The sequence below is a fragment of the Marmota monax genome, unplaced genomic scaffold, assembly GCF_021218885.2.
Source record: "Marmota monax isolate L192 unplaced genomic scaffold, Marmota_monax_Labrador192_F-V1.1 WCK01_AAM20220418_F8-fsc00015, whole genome shotgun sequence".
Lineage (NCBI taxonomy): Eukaryota > Metazoa > Chordata > Mammalia > Rodentia > Sciuridae > Marmota > Marmota monax.
The window spans coordinates 4,924,564-4,942,408 of NW_026692194.1; the positions used below are offsets into that span (position 1 = coordinate 4,924,564).

The 17,845-nt window shown below is 36.0% G+C and overlaps 1 protein-coding gene across 6 annotated transcripts in view; it reads right to left on the reverse strand.

The window, feature by feature from the left end:
- The window catches only part of Ugp2 (UDP-glucose pyrophosphorylase 2), a 185,688-nt gene that overhangs the window by 8,549 nt on the left and 159,294 nt on the right, over positions 1-17,845 (reverse strand). For all 6 annotated transcript variants that reach the window (XM_046423003.2, XM_046423030.2, XM_046422989.1 and 3 more), the window contains 2 exons: positions 1,382-1,567; positions 18-151 (listed from right to left, as the gene is read on the reverse strand). In XM_046423003.2, coding sequence (XP_046278959.1) covers positions 18-151; positions 1,382-1,567 — 320 coding nt within the window. The remainder of the gene's footprint in view (positions 1-17; positions 152-1,381; positions 1,568-17,845) is intronic.

A 17,845-nucleotide genomic window follows, 5' to 3' on the forward strand; every position in this document is an offset into this window, starting at 1 on the left:
GTTATTACCCCTTTTACCTGCTTTGATTGAAAGTGTAGATTTTCACACGACAATGATTGTACTTTTGTAGTATTTTTTTTGTATCTTCATCCGTGTTAAAAGAGTTCATTAAAACAAGAGGAACATCAGTGTTGTAGGTTTTGTTCAAATGCTAGGGAGGAAAATGACAATCAGATTACCCAGATTTGTTTTCTTTGCTTATGTAAAACTAATTCTTCAGAGTTAATCACCTCATTTATATATACATCCAAATACATCTAAATATATACATTTGACATAAGTAACTCCTTTGCGTGAGGCAGACTTTTGATAAGCAGTTTACCATGTACTCAATAAATCACAACTCTTTGGGGACAGAACTATTGACTGAATTTTATTGCTGATTAAACTGAGCCCCAGCTGGGTGCCCCCAGGTGGCCAACTCTCAAAGTGTGTACACAGCCACAGTGCGGTGTGGTCTTACAGAAGTCTATAGACAAGTGCTGAGTAAGCATTTACTCTTATGTTTCAAGTTCTGTGGGGATTAAAGTACAGATGTTACAAAGATCTGGCTTGCAGTTCTCAGGATGAATGGTCAAAAATTCTGAATCACACCTCAACAGAAATCTTTCCAATCTCAGAAAAGCTAAGAGACAACTTAGGGAGAAAAAATAGGTTCTTAGAAGCCAAGACTATCCAATGTTCAAATTCTGATTCTGGATTAACTAGTTAGGGAGCTTGAGAAATAAAGTCTCTGTGTCATGGTTTTCTCATCTGTAAACTGGGGATGATAACTATTTACCTCACTCAGTTGTTCAGAGGAACAAATGGATCAATTCTTAGGAAAAGCATGGAGTATCTGGTGCACAGTAAGGGCTGGATGAATGTTAGCCACTGCTACTGCTAGTGTCATGACTATAGTTGCCAGCATCATACTAGACAACAGATACAGAGAAGGGAAAGACAGGGACACTGCCCCTGAAGAGCTTACAGTCTACGATTAATAACTTTGACATAAGAAGGACACCAAGAACAGTTCTTAGCATTCATGGCATCCTGAAAGCTATCTTCCCCAACTTACCAAAAGGGGTTAATAAAGCCAGATCAACCCAGACATCATGAAGGCTGTCAGCCAAAAGAAAGGAGGTGGAAGGCGGCAGATCAAAGGATAATCTGAACAGACCCAGAGATTTCATCAACCACAAATGCTATTTAAGATCAAAAGGTTTTATATCACCCTAAGGATGTGACCTTAAACCTTTTTTTTAAACACTGTTAAAGAGACTAAAGATAGCAAGCTCTTTGACTAGCTCAAATTCACATCTGCTACATTTAACAATATAAAATTTATGATAACCTAAAAACTATTTTAGTGTCTCATCAGAAAGGCTGTGTTACTTACTTCAATTTGCTGAACAGTCAGATCCAAAAAGGTATTCTCATTCCTCACACCAATCAGACTTTTAGGGCCTTTGCAACCCATGCTGGTTCCCAAACCACCATTGAGTTTCACCACCACCAGCTTGTTCAACACAGAAGATACATTATCAGGCAAGCCCCTGGCCTTTATCTTTTCATAAGGTTGAATCTGAAAGGAAAAATAAAATTATAGGAATAATTCAAATAACTTTGTAAGATGTTAAAGCAAATCAATTCTGGGATTATTTCCATTTTTCTTCCTTTTAAAGTTTTGGTCTCTCTTGTGGAAAGTTTCACCCACATTTCCTTTAATGTCACTAGGCCCTTCTGGTTCAAAATCAAAAACTTAACAGGCAACTTCCTTGAGCACAGTAGGTGAATGGTTCACTTACACTATAATGAAGTATAAAGAAAGGGGGAAAGTTGTCTATAAATATTTGTCTGACTAGTGGGAACATCCAAGGTTTTTAGACTCAAAACTTCCAATTTGCCTCAACAAAGCAAATGAGATACACAAAGCTCATCCAAAGTCTAAATATTTCTGGTGTATTATGATCCACTTCAATTCTGAACAATGCTTACAATCAATACATTATTCTACCACAGGAGGCAAAAACCAAAAAATACTTGTTCTTTGCCATTCTCCTCCATTCAGTCTTAAGTTTGACCTTCAGAAGAAGATGGCATAGGCTTCTAGGTATGCACAGAATTCCTTAAGAATTTTAATTCTTGATTATCCCTGTATAAAAGCCCACACTGGAAAATAAATTCTTCTCATTGTTCCAAGAAATGCCCTGGGAGAAAACAAGGGCAGGGCTGGAGAAAAATCCCCAATCTCCTCCCTAGCATTCTCAACTATTTTTGTGAACAGAGAGTATTAAACTTAACTTCTCCCTCATAGGAAACTTAGAAGCTGAGACTCATTTTTGTTTTTCAAACCAGGCACAAGTAAGACTCGGCATCTTATAGCAAGAATGAAAGCTTTTTTAAAAAGATTACAACAGGTTTTCTACATGTGGCATTTTTGCTATTTTGCTTTAATGGAATAGGTCCTCAAAAGGCTCTTCAGTTACATCATGGTGTAGGACACATAACACATGAGTGGGCCAAAAAAAAAAACAACCAGTAGGTGCTCTGTGAACACTAGATTTTATTTATTGTGCTACCTGCAGGGTTGTGTATGTGTGGATGAGAGGGGCAAGGGGCAAGTGACATTTGTGACTGGGAAAGGTCTTGACAAGCTCACATTTCAGTGATCTAAGCCTGTGGAACAATCTCTTTATGTTTAGTCAGACAAACATACATATATCATACACAGATTCTGATCACAATTCTTGCTCTTAATAGTTCTTTCCATTAAACTGTAACTTAGTTCTTCTAACCTTTAATATACTGTATTAACTGCAAGTGTGGCTAATACACTGTGTTACCTGGTATAAATACTAAGGAACAACAAAGCTCTCTATTGATTATCCCCACTCCCATTATCACTCATGCTGAACTGTTTCCTGATGTGACAGATAGTGTTCCTAGTAAATGCTGCTTAAGCAGCCATTAACATTTATTCCCGTTCATGAACCAGAGGAAGGGCTAATGACCAGAAAAGACAGGAGGAAGAGACCGGACCATGGGCACTCCATCAGGTGCTACCTAACCACTTCAATGCTAACTGCCAAGGACCAGGACAGGGAGGTGGGAAAGAACAGAGACCACACAAGTTGCTTCCCTGGCAGCACTTGGTTTTGGTGAGGAAAAGGCAGGGGTAACAAGAACTTGAACTCCAACACAAACACAAAGTGCCCATGACCCAGTGGAAGATATTCCTTGAAAATGTTTTTATTACCATGAACATCATTCATTCAGCATTTCAAAGAAACTGATAATACTACTATGGAGAAAAAGTCCCAATTTAAGTGTTACACTACTTCAAAAGAGTAGATGACAACTGAAACCTTCTGTCACCTCATATAACATGGTAGTTTATTATTCTTTCTACCTGAGCTGCTGGAATCAATTGGTCAATAGAGGGAATGCCACTGTGATATTATGGCAGGGATTGAACTCAGGGGCATTCAACCACTGAGCCACATCCCCAGCCTTATTATGTATTTTATTTAGAGACGGGATCTAAGTTGCTTAGCACCTCACTTTTTGCAGAGGCTGGCCCTGAACTCAAAATTTTCCAGGCTTAGCCTCCCAAGCTGCTGGGATTACAGGCATGTGCCACGGCGCCCAGCTTAAATATGCTTTTTTAAAAAGTGAAATACACAGAAGCAAGGTTTTTTCCTACACATAAGGTAGGCATGTTTTCCAATTCCACCTAAAATTTTCACTGTGAAACATCAGAAGTATAAATGTTTACAGAATAGACATACAGCTGAAAGAATAACATTTTCAAAAAAGCATTCTTCCACAACTTAAAAGCCTCCATGCACCCATCCCTGCCTGATCACATTCCTCTTCTATCTCTCTGGATTAACAGTATCTGAACTATATATGTATCCCTTATAACAATTCATTTAATTTGTCTCTAAAATTTTAAATAAATTGAATCATAGTATCAAACAGGTACAATATCAGCAATTCAAACAAAGCATTATCACTTGAATGTAGTGTCAATATTTGAATAAACATTATCTAGATGTAATATGAAGCAAAAAAATTCCACATAATATTAATATCAGTTGAAGTCTAAATGCTTATTTTGAGAGTAAAAAAATGCTACAATAACTAATGATTTTGAATGTTATTAATTTTATGTACAATAAACGTTTCCAAGTATTTCAGTTAGTTAAACTGGGAAACAATGACAATACACATAAAAAATTCAGTACATAAATTACTTAGCTCAAAAGGAAATATTTTCCTAAAGACATTTATCAACTATTCCTACACATTTAAATAATAATACCAGGCAGAGTAATCAAAATTAGATTACATCCTTTTTAAAACAATGTTACTGTGTTTTTCATACTTTTTTATTTTTAGTAGTGCTGAGGATTGAACCCAGTGCCTCACACATTAGCCAAGCTCTCTACCACTGAGCCACAACCATAGCCCCTAGACTACATCTTAATTCTAAACTTTAAAGAACTGTTTGGTATACTGTTTGGTATTATTCACAGCATAATACAAAGAGCTTTAGGACACATTTAATTGTTAGCTCTTTAATTAGGTCTATTTTTTCAAGAAAGAAATATCAATAGGAATTTTTCAGCTCCAGTGAAGATGAATTAAAAACCAAATAACAACCTTGTTTCTTTAAAATTTTACAAGAAAAAAGAACTTCAAAATTGTGTACATTCAACATAAATTATCTTTGATTCACACATAAGTATAAAGTTTACAAAAGAAAAGTATTTAGTTATCTAAATACATTGTTTTCCTTAATCAAACTTCAAAATCTGTATCAGAATTCTTTTTTTTATATTTTTATTTCTTTTTTATTTGTTTTTTTTAGTTATACAAGACAGTAGAGTATGTTGACATATTTATAAAAACATGGAGTATATTTTATTCTAATTAGGATTCCAGCCTGTGGATGTACACAATGTTGAGATTCACTGGTATATTCATATATGTACATAGGGAAGTTATTAAGAAGATAATTCCTTATAAATGAGGCTGAGGCCACTAAACAAATCAATTAAAAACATGTAAAAATGATTTCTGTAGATTGCCAATCTTTTTAAATAGTGGAAAACAAGATTCTTAATATTTATTCAAGTTCTCGGTCCTAGGTACAAGGTTCTTTCTAATAACATGTTATTAAGCATGTTATTAGAAAGCTTTGTTCTAAACTTAAGTAACAAAATTTAAATGTGCTGCTGCTTGTACTTAGTCATGCAGATACAGAGCCTTTAAGTTGGAAAGCACAATACATTGATTAATTCAACTCTGCTAAAAGTATAATATCTGATTGAAAAAATACAACGGAAAACAAAAAGTGTTGGACAACACTCAGTGATAAATGGGGTATGAATGATTTAGGAATCAGCAACATTCAATGTTTTATTCAGACTTTTCAATTACTTGTTATGAGTAGAGAAATGGTGGGCCACTCTCATCATTCTGCCTCAAAGATGAGCCATTTACTTAACATGAGATGTTCACAAGAGGGAACAGCAGTTACATTTTATACAGGCTGCTTGAACATAAAGATAGTCCCCAAATTGTGCTTTGGAAGTAACAAAACCAACATATCAGGACCTACTAATATCAGTATCAGCTAATTAGTTCATTTGTCAGATCCTACTAAAAATAACCAACTACACACACCCTGTTATGCAAAGACTTACAGGATATAGCTTTGAACTGGGCATCATGGCACACACCTGTGATCCCAGCTACCTGTGAGGTCTAGAGCAAGGAGGATAACAAGCCTCAGCCTGGGCAACTTAATGAGAGACTCTCAAAATAAATATTAAAAAGGGCTGGATGTAGCTCAGTGGTGGAGTACTTGCCTAGAATGCATGAGGCCCTGTGTTTAAAAAAAAAAGATACAGTTGTGAAGATATTCCACTTTGCTGAAATTGGAGTTCATTCAATTAAAAAAAAAAACAAGATACAGATGGGAAATTCATGACATTCTTGTCTTGAGAGCCATGATTCCATTGCCAAATTTGTAGATCCAAAAATCTAAGACCTTGAATGATTGTGAAAAGCAACAAGTGCATGCAAATGTATATTTAAAAGCACAAAATAGGGGCTGGGGTTATGGCTTAGTGGTGGAGCAGTCGCCTGGCATGTGCGAAGCACTGGGTTCTGGGTTCGATCCTCAGCACTACATAAAAATAAACAAAGGTCAACCAATAAAATAAATAAATAAATAATAAAGATTTTAAAAAAAGAAAAAAATAAACAAAGGTATAAAAAAGAAGGCTTATTTTAAAAAGCACAAAATAAGGCAATATAAGTGGGGAGAAAATCAGAAATCACCTGGAAACATGCAGAAAACTCCAGTTTGGGAATAATGGCTTCATAACTATTAATACAATTTAAAAGGTCAGAATACTAAGAGGACAGTGTAACTTTAGTAGGTTATTATTAGAAAGAAAACTTGACATCACAGCAGTTACATCCCAGTACTAGTAAAGACTTGAAAATACCTTGTTCTTTCACCAACCTTAGCTGCTCCTTAAAACCTTGCTAAGGAATTATTGTTCTTACATTATAATATCAACATTTTAAAGCTTGGGCACTAAATTTATAAAGAAAACTTTAATAATTGTGATTTTTTTTCTTGTATTCCCAAAATTTATTCCATAATGGTAAAATAAGGTTTCAGCCCCATACTGATTAAAACACTAGGCCATTTGGTCTTTAGCCAAAAGATGTTTTAAATGTACTTCTAATTTTAAGACAAATCTCCCAAAGGTTGGTACCTTGAGAATCTAAAAGTTTGATTTTAAACTGTAATTGTGAACATTTTGCTCATATTTTCACAAATTTGGTGTGAAATAAAATGACGTGATTCACACATAACATTAAAATTCCAAAAGTGAGTTAATAAAAACACTTGACCCCAGAAAGCTTGTAGTGGAAAGATTTATTTACCATCAGTGCCCTCATTTCTCTGTGCAGTGTTGTAGCCTAAATTAAAAGGGCATAAACACTGCCACACCTCTTCAAATGTCAAGGAACCCTGGTTCTTCATGTGATGCTTTCAGTAACATCAACTCTTTAACTCTTAACTGTCTAACTCTTAAAGCAGCTAATTAATATGGGTTCTGCTGAAGAATTTGTTCACAAGAATAGGAATCTGAAAAGAACTATATAAGGAAAAAAGCAACAGGGTATGAAGAGGGGAGAATGTTAAGTGATGAGGTTAATACTGCTCTCAGAAACCTCCATGGAGGTCTCTGACTTGTGTTTCATGACTTAAGATCCATATGTACACCCAAAGAAAACAGTAGTTGAATCAAACAACTGTTTGATTCCAGACATTTCATGTCTAAAGCTTATTCAGATTAAATTAGGTAGTAAGCATGGCTTTCTGTCGCATAAAATCTCCTTGTATTTCAACAAGAGTGCTCTCTGTTGGTGATACTGCCATACTCTCCACCAGGGAACCTAACCAAGCAGTCCAACAGCTGAGTTTAGATTAACAAGTCAAAGGGATGCATGTTACAAAGTTGCATAGCAATAGCTGAAGTTGTACTGGACACACCTTGTCCCAGAGACATTTTAGACTGTCTTCCACTTTCCTTTGTACCTCCCCCAAGAGAATGCACAAAGACATTAACTCAGGCAAAAATGAATGGTATTTGCAAACAACTGGGAGTACCATGCACTGCCAGATACAGTCTCAATGTTACCCTGACTGAATCACTTTAGTCAGTCACTAAGTGCAATCTTTGTGTTTTCAAACCTAATCACCCTGTCCCTCATTTTTCCCAGACATGAATAGAATTCAGTGTTCTTAGAAGACCACTATTGCAGCTAAACAAGAGAGCGGGGCAACCTCCACAGGTGAGGTGGGCAAGCCCCAAGAGGCTCATAGCAAAATATTCAGGGCAGGCCAAGCACTTGTGTTCTCTTTTTACGGGTAGAAGAGAATTAATCAAATACCTAACTTCCTCTGAGGAATGAGTGAAAGAAAGCAGTTGGCAATCTACTAAAGAATGTAACTTAAACAACATTCTGCCCTCTAGGATGTCAATCTAGTTTTCCTGCCGAAATGAAAAGGAGATCTTTTAAAAACTGTCTGCCATGATCCGTATCTTGCCAAGTCTGTTCACAACTTAGTTTCCAGTTAGAATAAAAGCCAAATTCATTACACAGTCATGGACACACTGTTCCCATTAGCAATAGTATAACCCAGTTCTGGGTAGCATATTTGTGCTATTCCTGGAGACAGTGCCAAATACCCAAAGCAAGCTAACAGTACCTGCCCTGTTATGGTTCACAAGGGTATTATTATTGCAATCTGAAAGAATTTTTTTTTAAACAAAAGTAAGTTTGCCTGAAAGAAAATGAGCTGTGTAAACAGTAAAACAAATTAGGAATGATGTTCCATATGTACAGAGAGTGTTCCAAGAACACTGACTTATTCACAAATCCTTATGCACCTTGTTTGTGTGCCAAGTTCTGTGCTAGGCACTTTCACAAATTCTCAATTCACATTTCTTAAGTAATGACCAGAATCTAGGTCATTTAAATGATCCTATAAATCAATTTAATAACAGAAAAATCATACCCAGACCATATATTTCATTCCAGAAAAGCCAGTAAATTATATACATGCAATATTATCACATGGTCCACTAACAAGTTTAGGGCTCAACTTGTATTTCACAGGACAAAACCAGATCCTCAGACCCTCCTTGTAGCTCCTCCTTATTTCCTCCCCTTCCTTCTGGCGAAAGGAAGAGCTATCCCCCATCCAAAGGCAACTCTGTCAGTGCCCATCTCAATAACTTATTTTTATCAATCATTCAGTCTCTCCTCTTATCTCATTCTATCCTCCTTTTTCCCATCAGCACCTTTATATTCACTTCCCTCCACTCTCCTCTGTTACACTCTGATTTTTCTCCTCTATCACTAAATGAACTGCTATTAACATGGCATCAACAACCTCCTAATTGCTAAGTCCTAACAACAACATAAATACTTCTCTTGCCTGCATTCACAACTGACCAGTCCCTAAAATCTGGAAATGCTGTCTTCTCTTTGACTTCTCAAAGACCACACTCTATTCTTGTTTTGCCTGTTCCTTGCAAAGCTCATTCTAAGTAGGAACTCTACTTCCCACACAGTAGGCTCCAATCCCATGGCTTCACCACTCCCATCTCTGTGGCACCAAGACATCCAGCTGCTAAGCCAGAAGCCTGATCACATTTGATCAATCAATCACCAAGTACTTTTGGTCTCATGAAATTACCTCACTGCTAAGGTCAGTACCTCACTCACCTCACTGCAGTGATCTCCAAGGTTTCCTTACATTTTTTCTTAAAACCTAACCTCCAACATTCAGGTGGTGATTGTCTTAAAAATACAAAACAAAAAAAACCAGGATTTGAGCATTTTTCTCTATTTTATCTTTCACAAAATAAAGCATTGAAGTGGCCTGGCAGAGATTAGCAGCCTACCCCAACTTTCATCTAGGCATACCACCATTGAAATCAAGACTGCATTTCCCAGCCACCTTGCAGTTATGTATGCCGAAGTTCTGGTCATTGAGATCAACTCCAAGTGAACTGAGAGATTTCCAGAAAGTCTCTATGAAAGGGGAGGGGGCATGCCCATCTCCCTCCCTCCTGTTGTTTGGAATACAGACATGATGATTAGAGTTTATTCTAGTGGCCATCCAGGACCATAAGGTGATAATGCTAAGAATGGAAAAACAGCAATACAGAGAAGCCCAGATTCCTGATGACGGTTAAGCTGCCATACTAACCGGATTACCTTGCTCCACATTTACTGTTATTTTACATTTCTATATTATGTGTAACTGAATAACTTCCTAACTAGAAGACATGGTTTGTAAGGTCCTTCATGATTTGGATCTTTTACCTTTTGCTCTTTCCTTTCACAGTCCCCTAATGCTGTGCTCAAGAAACATGAGGCACTGGATTCTCCAACATACCATGTCATCCCTAGCTTGTAGGCCTCTGCATTTTACCCACTTATGCAACTTCACCAACTATCTTTACTTCATCCTCAAACTTTGTCAGTTCACTTCACTACACTGGAAATTTCATAGAATATAAAAATAATCTTTGGATGGAACCCAGTGCCTCACATGTGCCTGGCAAGCACTCTGCCACTGAGCTACAACCCCAGCCCGCTTGCTTGCTGTTTTTAAGAAAACCAGAAATCCCCAAGACTCAGAGTTGAAAGACTCATGAATTTCCTGTGTTTTGAAACTGATCTTTTAAAAGTCAGTAAAGTCCTACTTACAGAAGTTTGCACCACTCATGAAAGATTGTGCCATCTCTGATACAAGGCTCATAGATACAGAAAAGGATGAATTATATTAATATGTGGAGCTCACTTCCCCCTCCACAGCAGGATTGGACAGACATTAATGATGCCACATAATATCAACAATTCTCTTCCAGTACAAGTTTTGTGTCACTGAGAAACTATCATTTTAAAACATCATCAAAAGAGGTTCACAAATAATTCTTTGAGGGCACCAGCATGCAATAATGAATGAAAAAAAAAAATAGCAGCTAGCTGTACTGAGTTATGTCTAAAACTGCAAGGACATGCTGAAGGGGATATGATGTAGTTACTATTTCCTCCATGACCTGATCCAATAAACTGCACCAATTTCAGCATGAATAGTATTATTTGACAAAAAGACTGCTCTAAAACCAAATAGGGTAGTACAGCAGTTGAGAAAGAACACTGGCTCTAATGCCAGGCTGCCTGGGTTTGGATCTTAGGCTCTCTGCTTTATTATAGTGAAGCATTTAACTGCTCTGAGCAGTTACTTCATTGATTTGGTATGGCGATAAATGAGATCATGTAAACAAATTTCTTAGCAAAGTACCTGGATCACAGTAAGCACTAAGACGTTGGGTGGTATTGTTAGTACATCACTGATTCAGACACACTTCTCCACACCCATCTCACACTTTAACAGTTCAAAAACCAGGATCCATCATTCCACCAACAAAGTCTTATTGGCTGTATTTTTTATTAGTGGTGTATCAACTTACAATCAGTAGCCAAAATGGAAGTAATATGGTATTGAATTTCTGCTCCAATTACAAAGAAGCCAAATGTTTTCCCAGGCATGTGTTTTATTTAAAGTCTCTTGTCAGTCATGTAGAGCTTGAGGATATTAAAGACAAGAGACAGACTGCGAGGCAATCAGTACCTGTTTTCACAAAGTTTTACTGGAACACAAAAATACTCATTAAGTTTACATGTAGTCTACAGCTGTCTCATGGCTGAGTTGAGTAATTATATCAAAGACTGTATGGCCTATATAAGCCTAAAATATTACACCCTTGGGCCTTTTCAAATTTTGCCAAGTCCTGGTTTAAGGCAGGAAAAATCCAAGTTTTGATAATATTTTTGCCTTTTCAAACCATGCTTCTCCTAAAATGACTCCTCCGTTTTGCCTGAGATTTTCAAAAGAGCCAGAAAGAATGGGATTTCCCTTGGGCTGAATGTTGAGTTTATGCTTCCACTGGCAAGAACACTTCCACAGTATAATCCCTTGGGCTTTTTTGTCTTGTCATATTTGTCCAAGAGCAAAGCCAAGGTAACAAAAATCAGGCAACTTTCAAAACAACAGAAAGAAAATCTGAGACCTAAATCTACTTTGAGCATTTGACAAAATATAGCATCCTTTCATGTTCAAAACACTAGAAAAACTAGGGATAGTAGGGACATACCTCAACATTGTAAAAGCTATCTATGCTAAACCCAAGGCCAGTATCATTCTAAAGAGAAAAATTGGAGGCATTACCTCCAAAAACTGGAACAAAATAGGGATGCCCTCTTTCACCACTTTTTTTTTTTTTGGTGTATTTTAAATTTTTATTCCTTTTCTCATCATTATTTTTATTTTTCCATATTTTATTAGTGCTTCATAGTTGTACATATGGTGGGACTTGTTTATCATATTCATGTTCTTACACATTTATGTTATATGTAAAATATAACAATATACTTTGACCAATATCATTCCCTGATATTTCCCTCCCTGCCCCCAGCTCCTCCCTTCCCCTGGTCCTTTTCCTCTTTTGAGTTCCCTCTGATTTTTTAAAAAATTTTTAATTTGTTTTAATTAGTTATACATGACAGTAAAATGCATTTATGCACTGATACACATAGACGGGATATAATTTCTTATTTTTCTGAGTGTACATGTTGTAGAATCATATTGGTCATGCAGTCACATATATAAAGTAATATGTCTATTTCATTCTACTATCTTTCCTATCCCCACATCCCCTCCCCTCCACTCACTTCCCTTTACCTAATCTAAGGTAATGCTATTCTTCCCTAGTGCCCTCCACCTTATTGTGAATTAGCATCTGCATATTAGAGAAAACATTTGACCTTTGGTATTTTTGGGATTGGCTTATTTCGCTTAGCATGATGTTCTCCAACTCCAGAAGTTTACTGGCAAATGCCATAATTTCATTCTTCTTTAAAGCTGAGTAATATTCCATTGAGTATATTAACACACACACACACACACACACAAAAAAAAAATAACCCAATCAATAAATGGGCTAAGGAACTGAACAGACACTTCACAGAAGAAGAAATACAATCAATCAACAAACATATGAAAAAGTGTTCAACATCTCTAGTAATTAGAGAAATGCAAATCAAAACTACACTAAGATTTCATCTCACTCCTGACAGAACGGCAATCAACAAGAATATAGGCAACAATAAATGTTGGCGAGGATGTGGGGGAAAAGGCACTCATACATTGCTGGTGGGACTGCAAATTGGTGCAACCACTATAGAAGGCAGTATGGAGATTTCTCAGAAAACTTGTAATGGAAACACCATTTGACCCAGCTATTCCACTCCTTGGTTTATACCCAAAGGACTTAAAATCAGTATACTACACTAATGCAGCCAATGTTTATAGCAGCTCTTTCACCACTTCTATTCAACATAATCCTTGAAACTCTAGCCAGAGCAATTAGACAGATGAAAGAAATTAAAGGGATACAAATAGAAAAAGAATTCAAACTATCCCTATTTGCCAACAATGTGATTCTATATCTAGAGGATCCAAAAAATTCCACCAGAAAACTTAGAACTAATAAGTGAATTCAGCAAAGCAGTAGGATATAAAATCAATACCCATAAATCAAATGCATTTCTATACATCAGTGATGAATCGTCTGAAAGAGAAATTAGGAAAACTACCCCATTGACAAAAAAAGGGGAGGAGGGGGGAATCAATGTAACAAAAGAGGTGAAAGAGCTCTACAATGAAAACTACAGAATACTAAAGAAAGAAACTGAAGAAGACCTTAGAAGATAGATCTCTCATGTTCTTGGATAGGAAGACTTAAAACTGTCAAAATGGCCATACTACCAGAAGTGCTAAACAGATTCAGTGCGATTCCAATTAAAATCCCAACAACCTCTCTCACAGAAATAGAAAAAGCAATCATGAAATTCATTTGGAAAAATAAGAGACCCAGAATAGCCAAAGTAATCCTTAGCAAGAGGAGTGAAGCTGGAGGCATCACAATACCAGACCTTAAACTATACTACAGAGCTATAGTAACAAAAACGGCAAGGTACTGGCACCAAAATAGACATGTAGATCAATGGTACAGAATACAAGACTCAGAGACAAACCCACATAAATACAGTTAAAGGCATCAAAAACATACATTGGAGAAAAGATAGCCTCTTCAACAAATGGTGCTGGGAAAACTAGAAATCCATAAGCAGCAAAATGAAACGAAATCCCTACCTCTCACCATGCACAAAACTCAAATCAAAGTAGAATTAGACCAGAGACCCTGCACCTAATAGAAGAAAAAGACCCAAATCTTCATCGTGTCAGATTAGGTCCTGATTTCCTTAACAAAACTCCTAAAGTGCAAGAAATAAAATCAAAAATCAATAAATGGGGGCAGGGGCTCAGTGGTAGAGCACTTGCAGGGTTCAATTCTCAGTACCACTTATAAATAAATGAATAAAATAAAGATCCAACAACATCTAAAAAAGAAAAAAAATAAATGGGATGAATGCAAACTAAAAAGCTTCTTCTCAGCAAGAGAAACAATTAACGGTGTGAAGAAAGAGCCCATAGAGTGGGAGAAGATCTTTACAACACGTACATCAGATACAGCACTAATCTCCAGGATATAAAAAGAACTCAAAACGCTTAACACACACACACACACACAAAAAAAAAAAAAAACCAACAGACACTTCTCAGGAGAAGATATATAATCAGTCAACAAATATATGACAAATGTTCAACATCTCTCGCAATTAGAGAAATGCAAATCAAAACTACTCTAATAAGATTTCATCTCACTCCTGTCAGAAATGGCAGCTATCAAGAATACAATCAATGATAAGTGCTGGTGAGAATGTGGGGGACAAGGCACACTCATACATTGCTGGTGGCACTGCAAAATGGTGCAACCACTCTGGAAAACAGTATGGAGCTTCCTCAGAAAACCTGGAATGGAACCACCATTTGACCCAGCTATCCCACTCCCTGGTCTATACCCAAAGGACTTAAAAATCAGCATACTACAGTGACACAGCCACATCAATATGGCTAAACTGTGGACCCAACTTAGATGACCTTCAATAGATGAATGAATAAAGAAACTGTGGCATATATACACAATGGAATATTACTCAGCATTAAAAGAGAATAAAATTATGACATTTGCAGGTAAATGAATGGATTTGGAAAATATCATGCTAAGCGAAATAAGGCAATCCCAAAAATGCAGAGGCCAAATGTTTTCTCTGATCCGTGGATGCTGATCCATAATGGGGAGAGGCAGGGGAAGAAATTCTGCATTGGGCAAAGGGAAGGGAGGGGAAAAAGAGGGGGCACAGGGATAGGAAAGATGGTAGAATGAGAAGGTCATCATTACCTTAGATACGTGTATGACTGCACGAATCGTGACTCTACATCATGTACAACCAGAGAAATGAAAAGTTGTGTTCCATTTGTGTATAATGAGTCAAAGCGCATTCTGCTGTCATGTATAACTAATTAGAATAAGAAAATTTTTTTTAAAAACATTTCATTTTCAATATTTTGCCATGCTCAATGATAATTACAGAATTAAATCCTACAATGATCATCAGCCATCCTTCCTATAATTTCACCTAAGCTTTGACAATCTAATGCCAATGATACTCCACAAAGCCTCCTCAGTCCACTAAATCGAACACCACCCAATGAATACACACCAATCCATTAAATACTCGCACCTCCACACAATACAAAAAATGGTACTCAACAGCTACACTAGTCAGTCCTCTAGGACAAAGCCTATCCCTTACATGTATCTTGCATTTAGTTTATATAAAATCAAAATATCTATTACATCTATTTAAGCATAGATGGAGTTGTTGATTAAAGGCAATTTTATATATATCCCAAGCTTTTACAATTTGGTCTATACACCCTTCAATAAATGCATCAAACAGAATAGAACAGTTGCACTTTTTTCTAATGGACAATATTATGTTGCTTATTCTCAATTAGTTGACAGGATATAGATGTCCTACAATCCTAAAGTTTCAAGAATTTTACCTCCACAATAATGAGTTTGTTAAGGTAGATAAGTCTAATACAACAAAACTGAAGACTAACAACACATCTGATGTAAGACATTAAGATGTAGGAATATAAATTATGGTTCATCTACTTGAGATAATATTTTGTTTAAAAAAACAAAATATTAAAGTATTCAAAATTAGAAATTAAATGTGTCTCAAATCTGTATATTGAGTAAGTACTAAATTAGCCAGTGACAAATAAACATATTTAGAACTAAAGATAAAAATATAAAAACTACACAATATTAAATGTATAGAATTTTAAAAACACACACACACACACACCATCTGTAGAATCTTAATTCAATTCTACTGTTTTTGTTGTGCCCAAATACTACCTGACATCTAGGAGCTATTATATAATATTTGTTAAATGTATAACAAAAATAGCAAACATTTGTTGAGCCTTTATCAGAATGCCTAATACACAGTAAATGTTTTTACATACATTCTCAAAAATCTTCACTAAAATCCTATACAACAGGCTACTTTTATTAACTATTCCTTTTATGAGTGAGAAAACTGAGACTTAAAACAGTTAAATAACCTGCTCAGTGTTATATGGCTAAGCAGTAATGCAGTTAGAATTTAAATCTATAATTTGTATGTTTTACCTCACTACATTACCACCAAACTGGAAAAAAGTGTGAAGTACAAGAATAAATTCATATACATATGTAGCTGGTCTGTGTAATGAATATTTCATTGATTACACTAAGCATGTGGTAGTTTCTGAGATACCTACTGACCATGATGATTGTGAATATTAGAGCTCACTATCATAAAATTAGGGATTTTAAACCTATAAAAATTTGTAAGGGCTGGGGTTGTGGCTCAGTGGCAGAGCGCTGTGAGGCACTGGGTTCAATCCCCCGCACCACATTTAAAAAAAAAAAAAAAACTAAACAAAATAAAGGTATTATGCCCACCTACAACTGAAAATTTTAAAAAAATGTACAATACACCTAAGTATACAGACATTAAATGGCAAGCAGATCAGCAAGCCCTGATACTCCACAAAGCCTCCTCAGTCCACTAAATCGAACACCGCCCAATGAATACACACCAATCCATTAAATACTTGCACCTCCACACAATACAAAAAATGGTACTCAACAGCTACACTAGTCAGTCCTCTAAATAAAATAAAATAAATAAAATAAAAATACCAGAGAAAATTAAAAGTACCCATTTCTCCAATAGCAACCAGGAACCACAAGAAATCTGGATTTCCTATGTACTTTTGATTTTAGAATTTAAGAACTTAAAACACAGCCAATCCCTACTTGTCTCCTAAAAAATATATCCCAATAGCCTTCTATAAGGCTCAGGACCTCCTATCTCTTGTTTTCCTGCATCATCTTAGTTCAATCAAATTCTCCCCCGAGAGATCATGTCTGAGTTTGCAGACATGGCCCCTACTTATCTTGCTTAATCATTTCTATTTTTATGTTCCAGCAGAACTATAAAAACAAGTCCAAGTACAAATCATAAAAAAGTTTTAAGTTTTAAATGTATAAGAATTTCAAAGAAGTGTTTTAGGATCTGTGAGAAGGAGTGATATTTTAGATACATTAACTATTTTAACTATTTAAAAATAAACACATTTGTTCACACAGGTCTTTTCCTTAGGTATAATATATAAAAGCACACACTTGCAAAATCATCTGCATGCAGAAGAATCATTCTGGATTTATGCAGTTTTCCTAATCTCTCACAGCTGCCTCACCAACACCTAAATCAACACCTGGGGGTGGGAGATTGAACCCAACGCTCATACAAGTACACATGCAACCACTGAGCTATTCTCTAGTTACTTTGACTTTTTTTTCCTACTCATCTTTATCCAATTTTCCCAAAGCACTTAATTAAGCTTCCACAGAAGTAATTTTTTAAACACCATTTCACTGGTTTATAATAAAATATAATCATATTATTTCATTACAGTAAAGATAAGTGGCATAAACAGATTTGGGAACAAACAATGATTTTGGGTGAATAGACCACTCACTTTGGTTAGACAAGAATTTATTCCTAATCAAGAGTAGATCCAAGCATTCAAAGAGAATGGAAATATCAGTTAATTTCCCTAGGTGAAAGCCAATTATTTAAGTGTCTCCTCAACCATCATCATAGTTATTACTCATACTGCATATAAACATATTTATGCGCAAACATCTCCCCACTAACC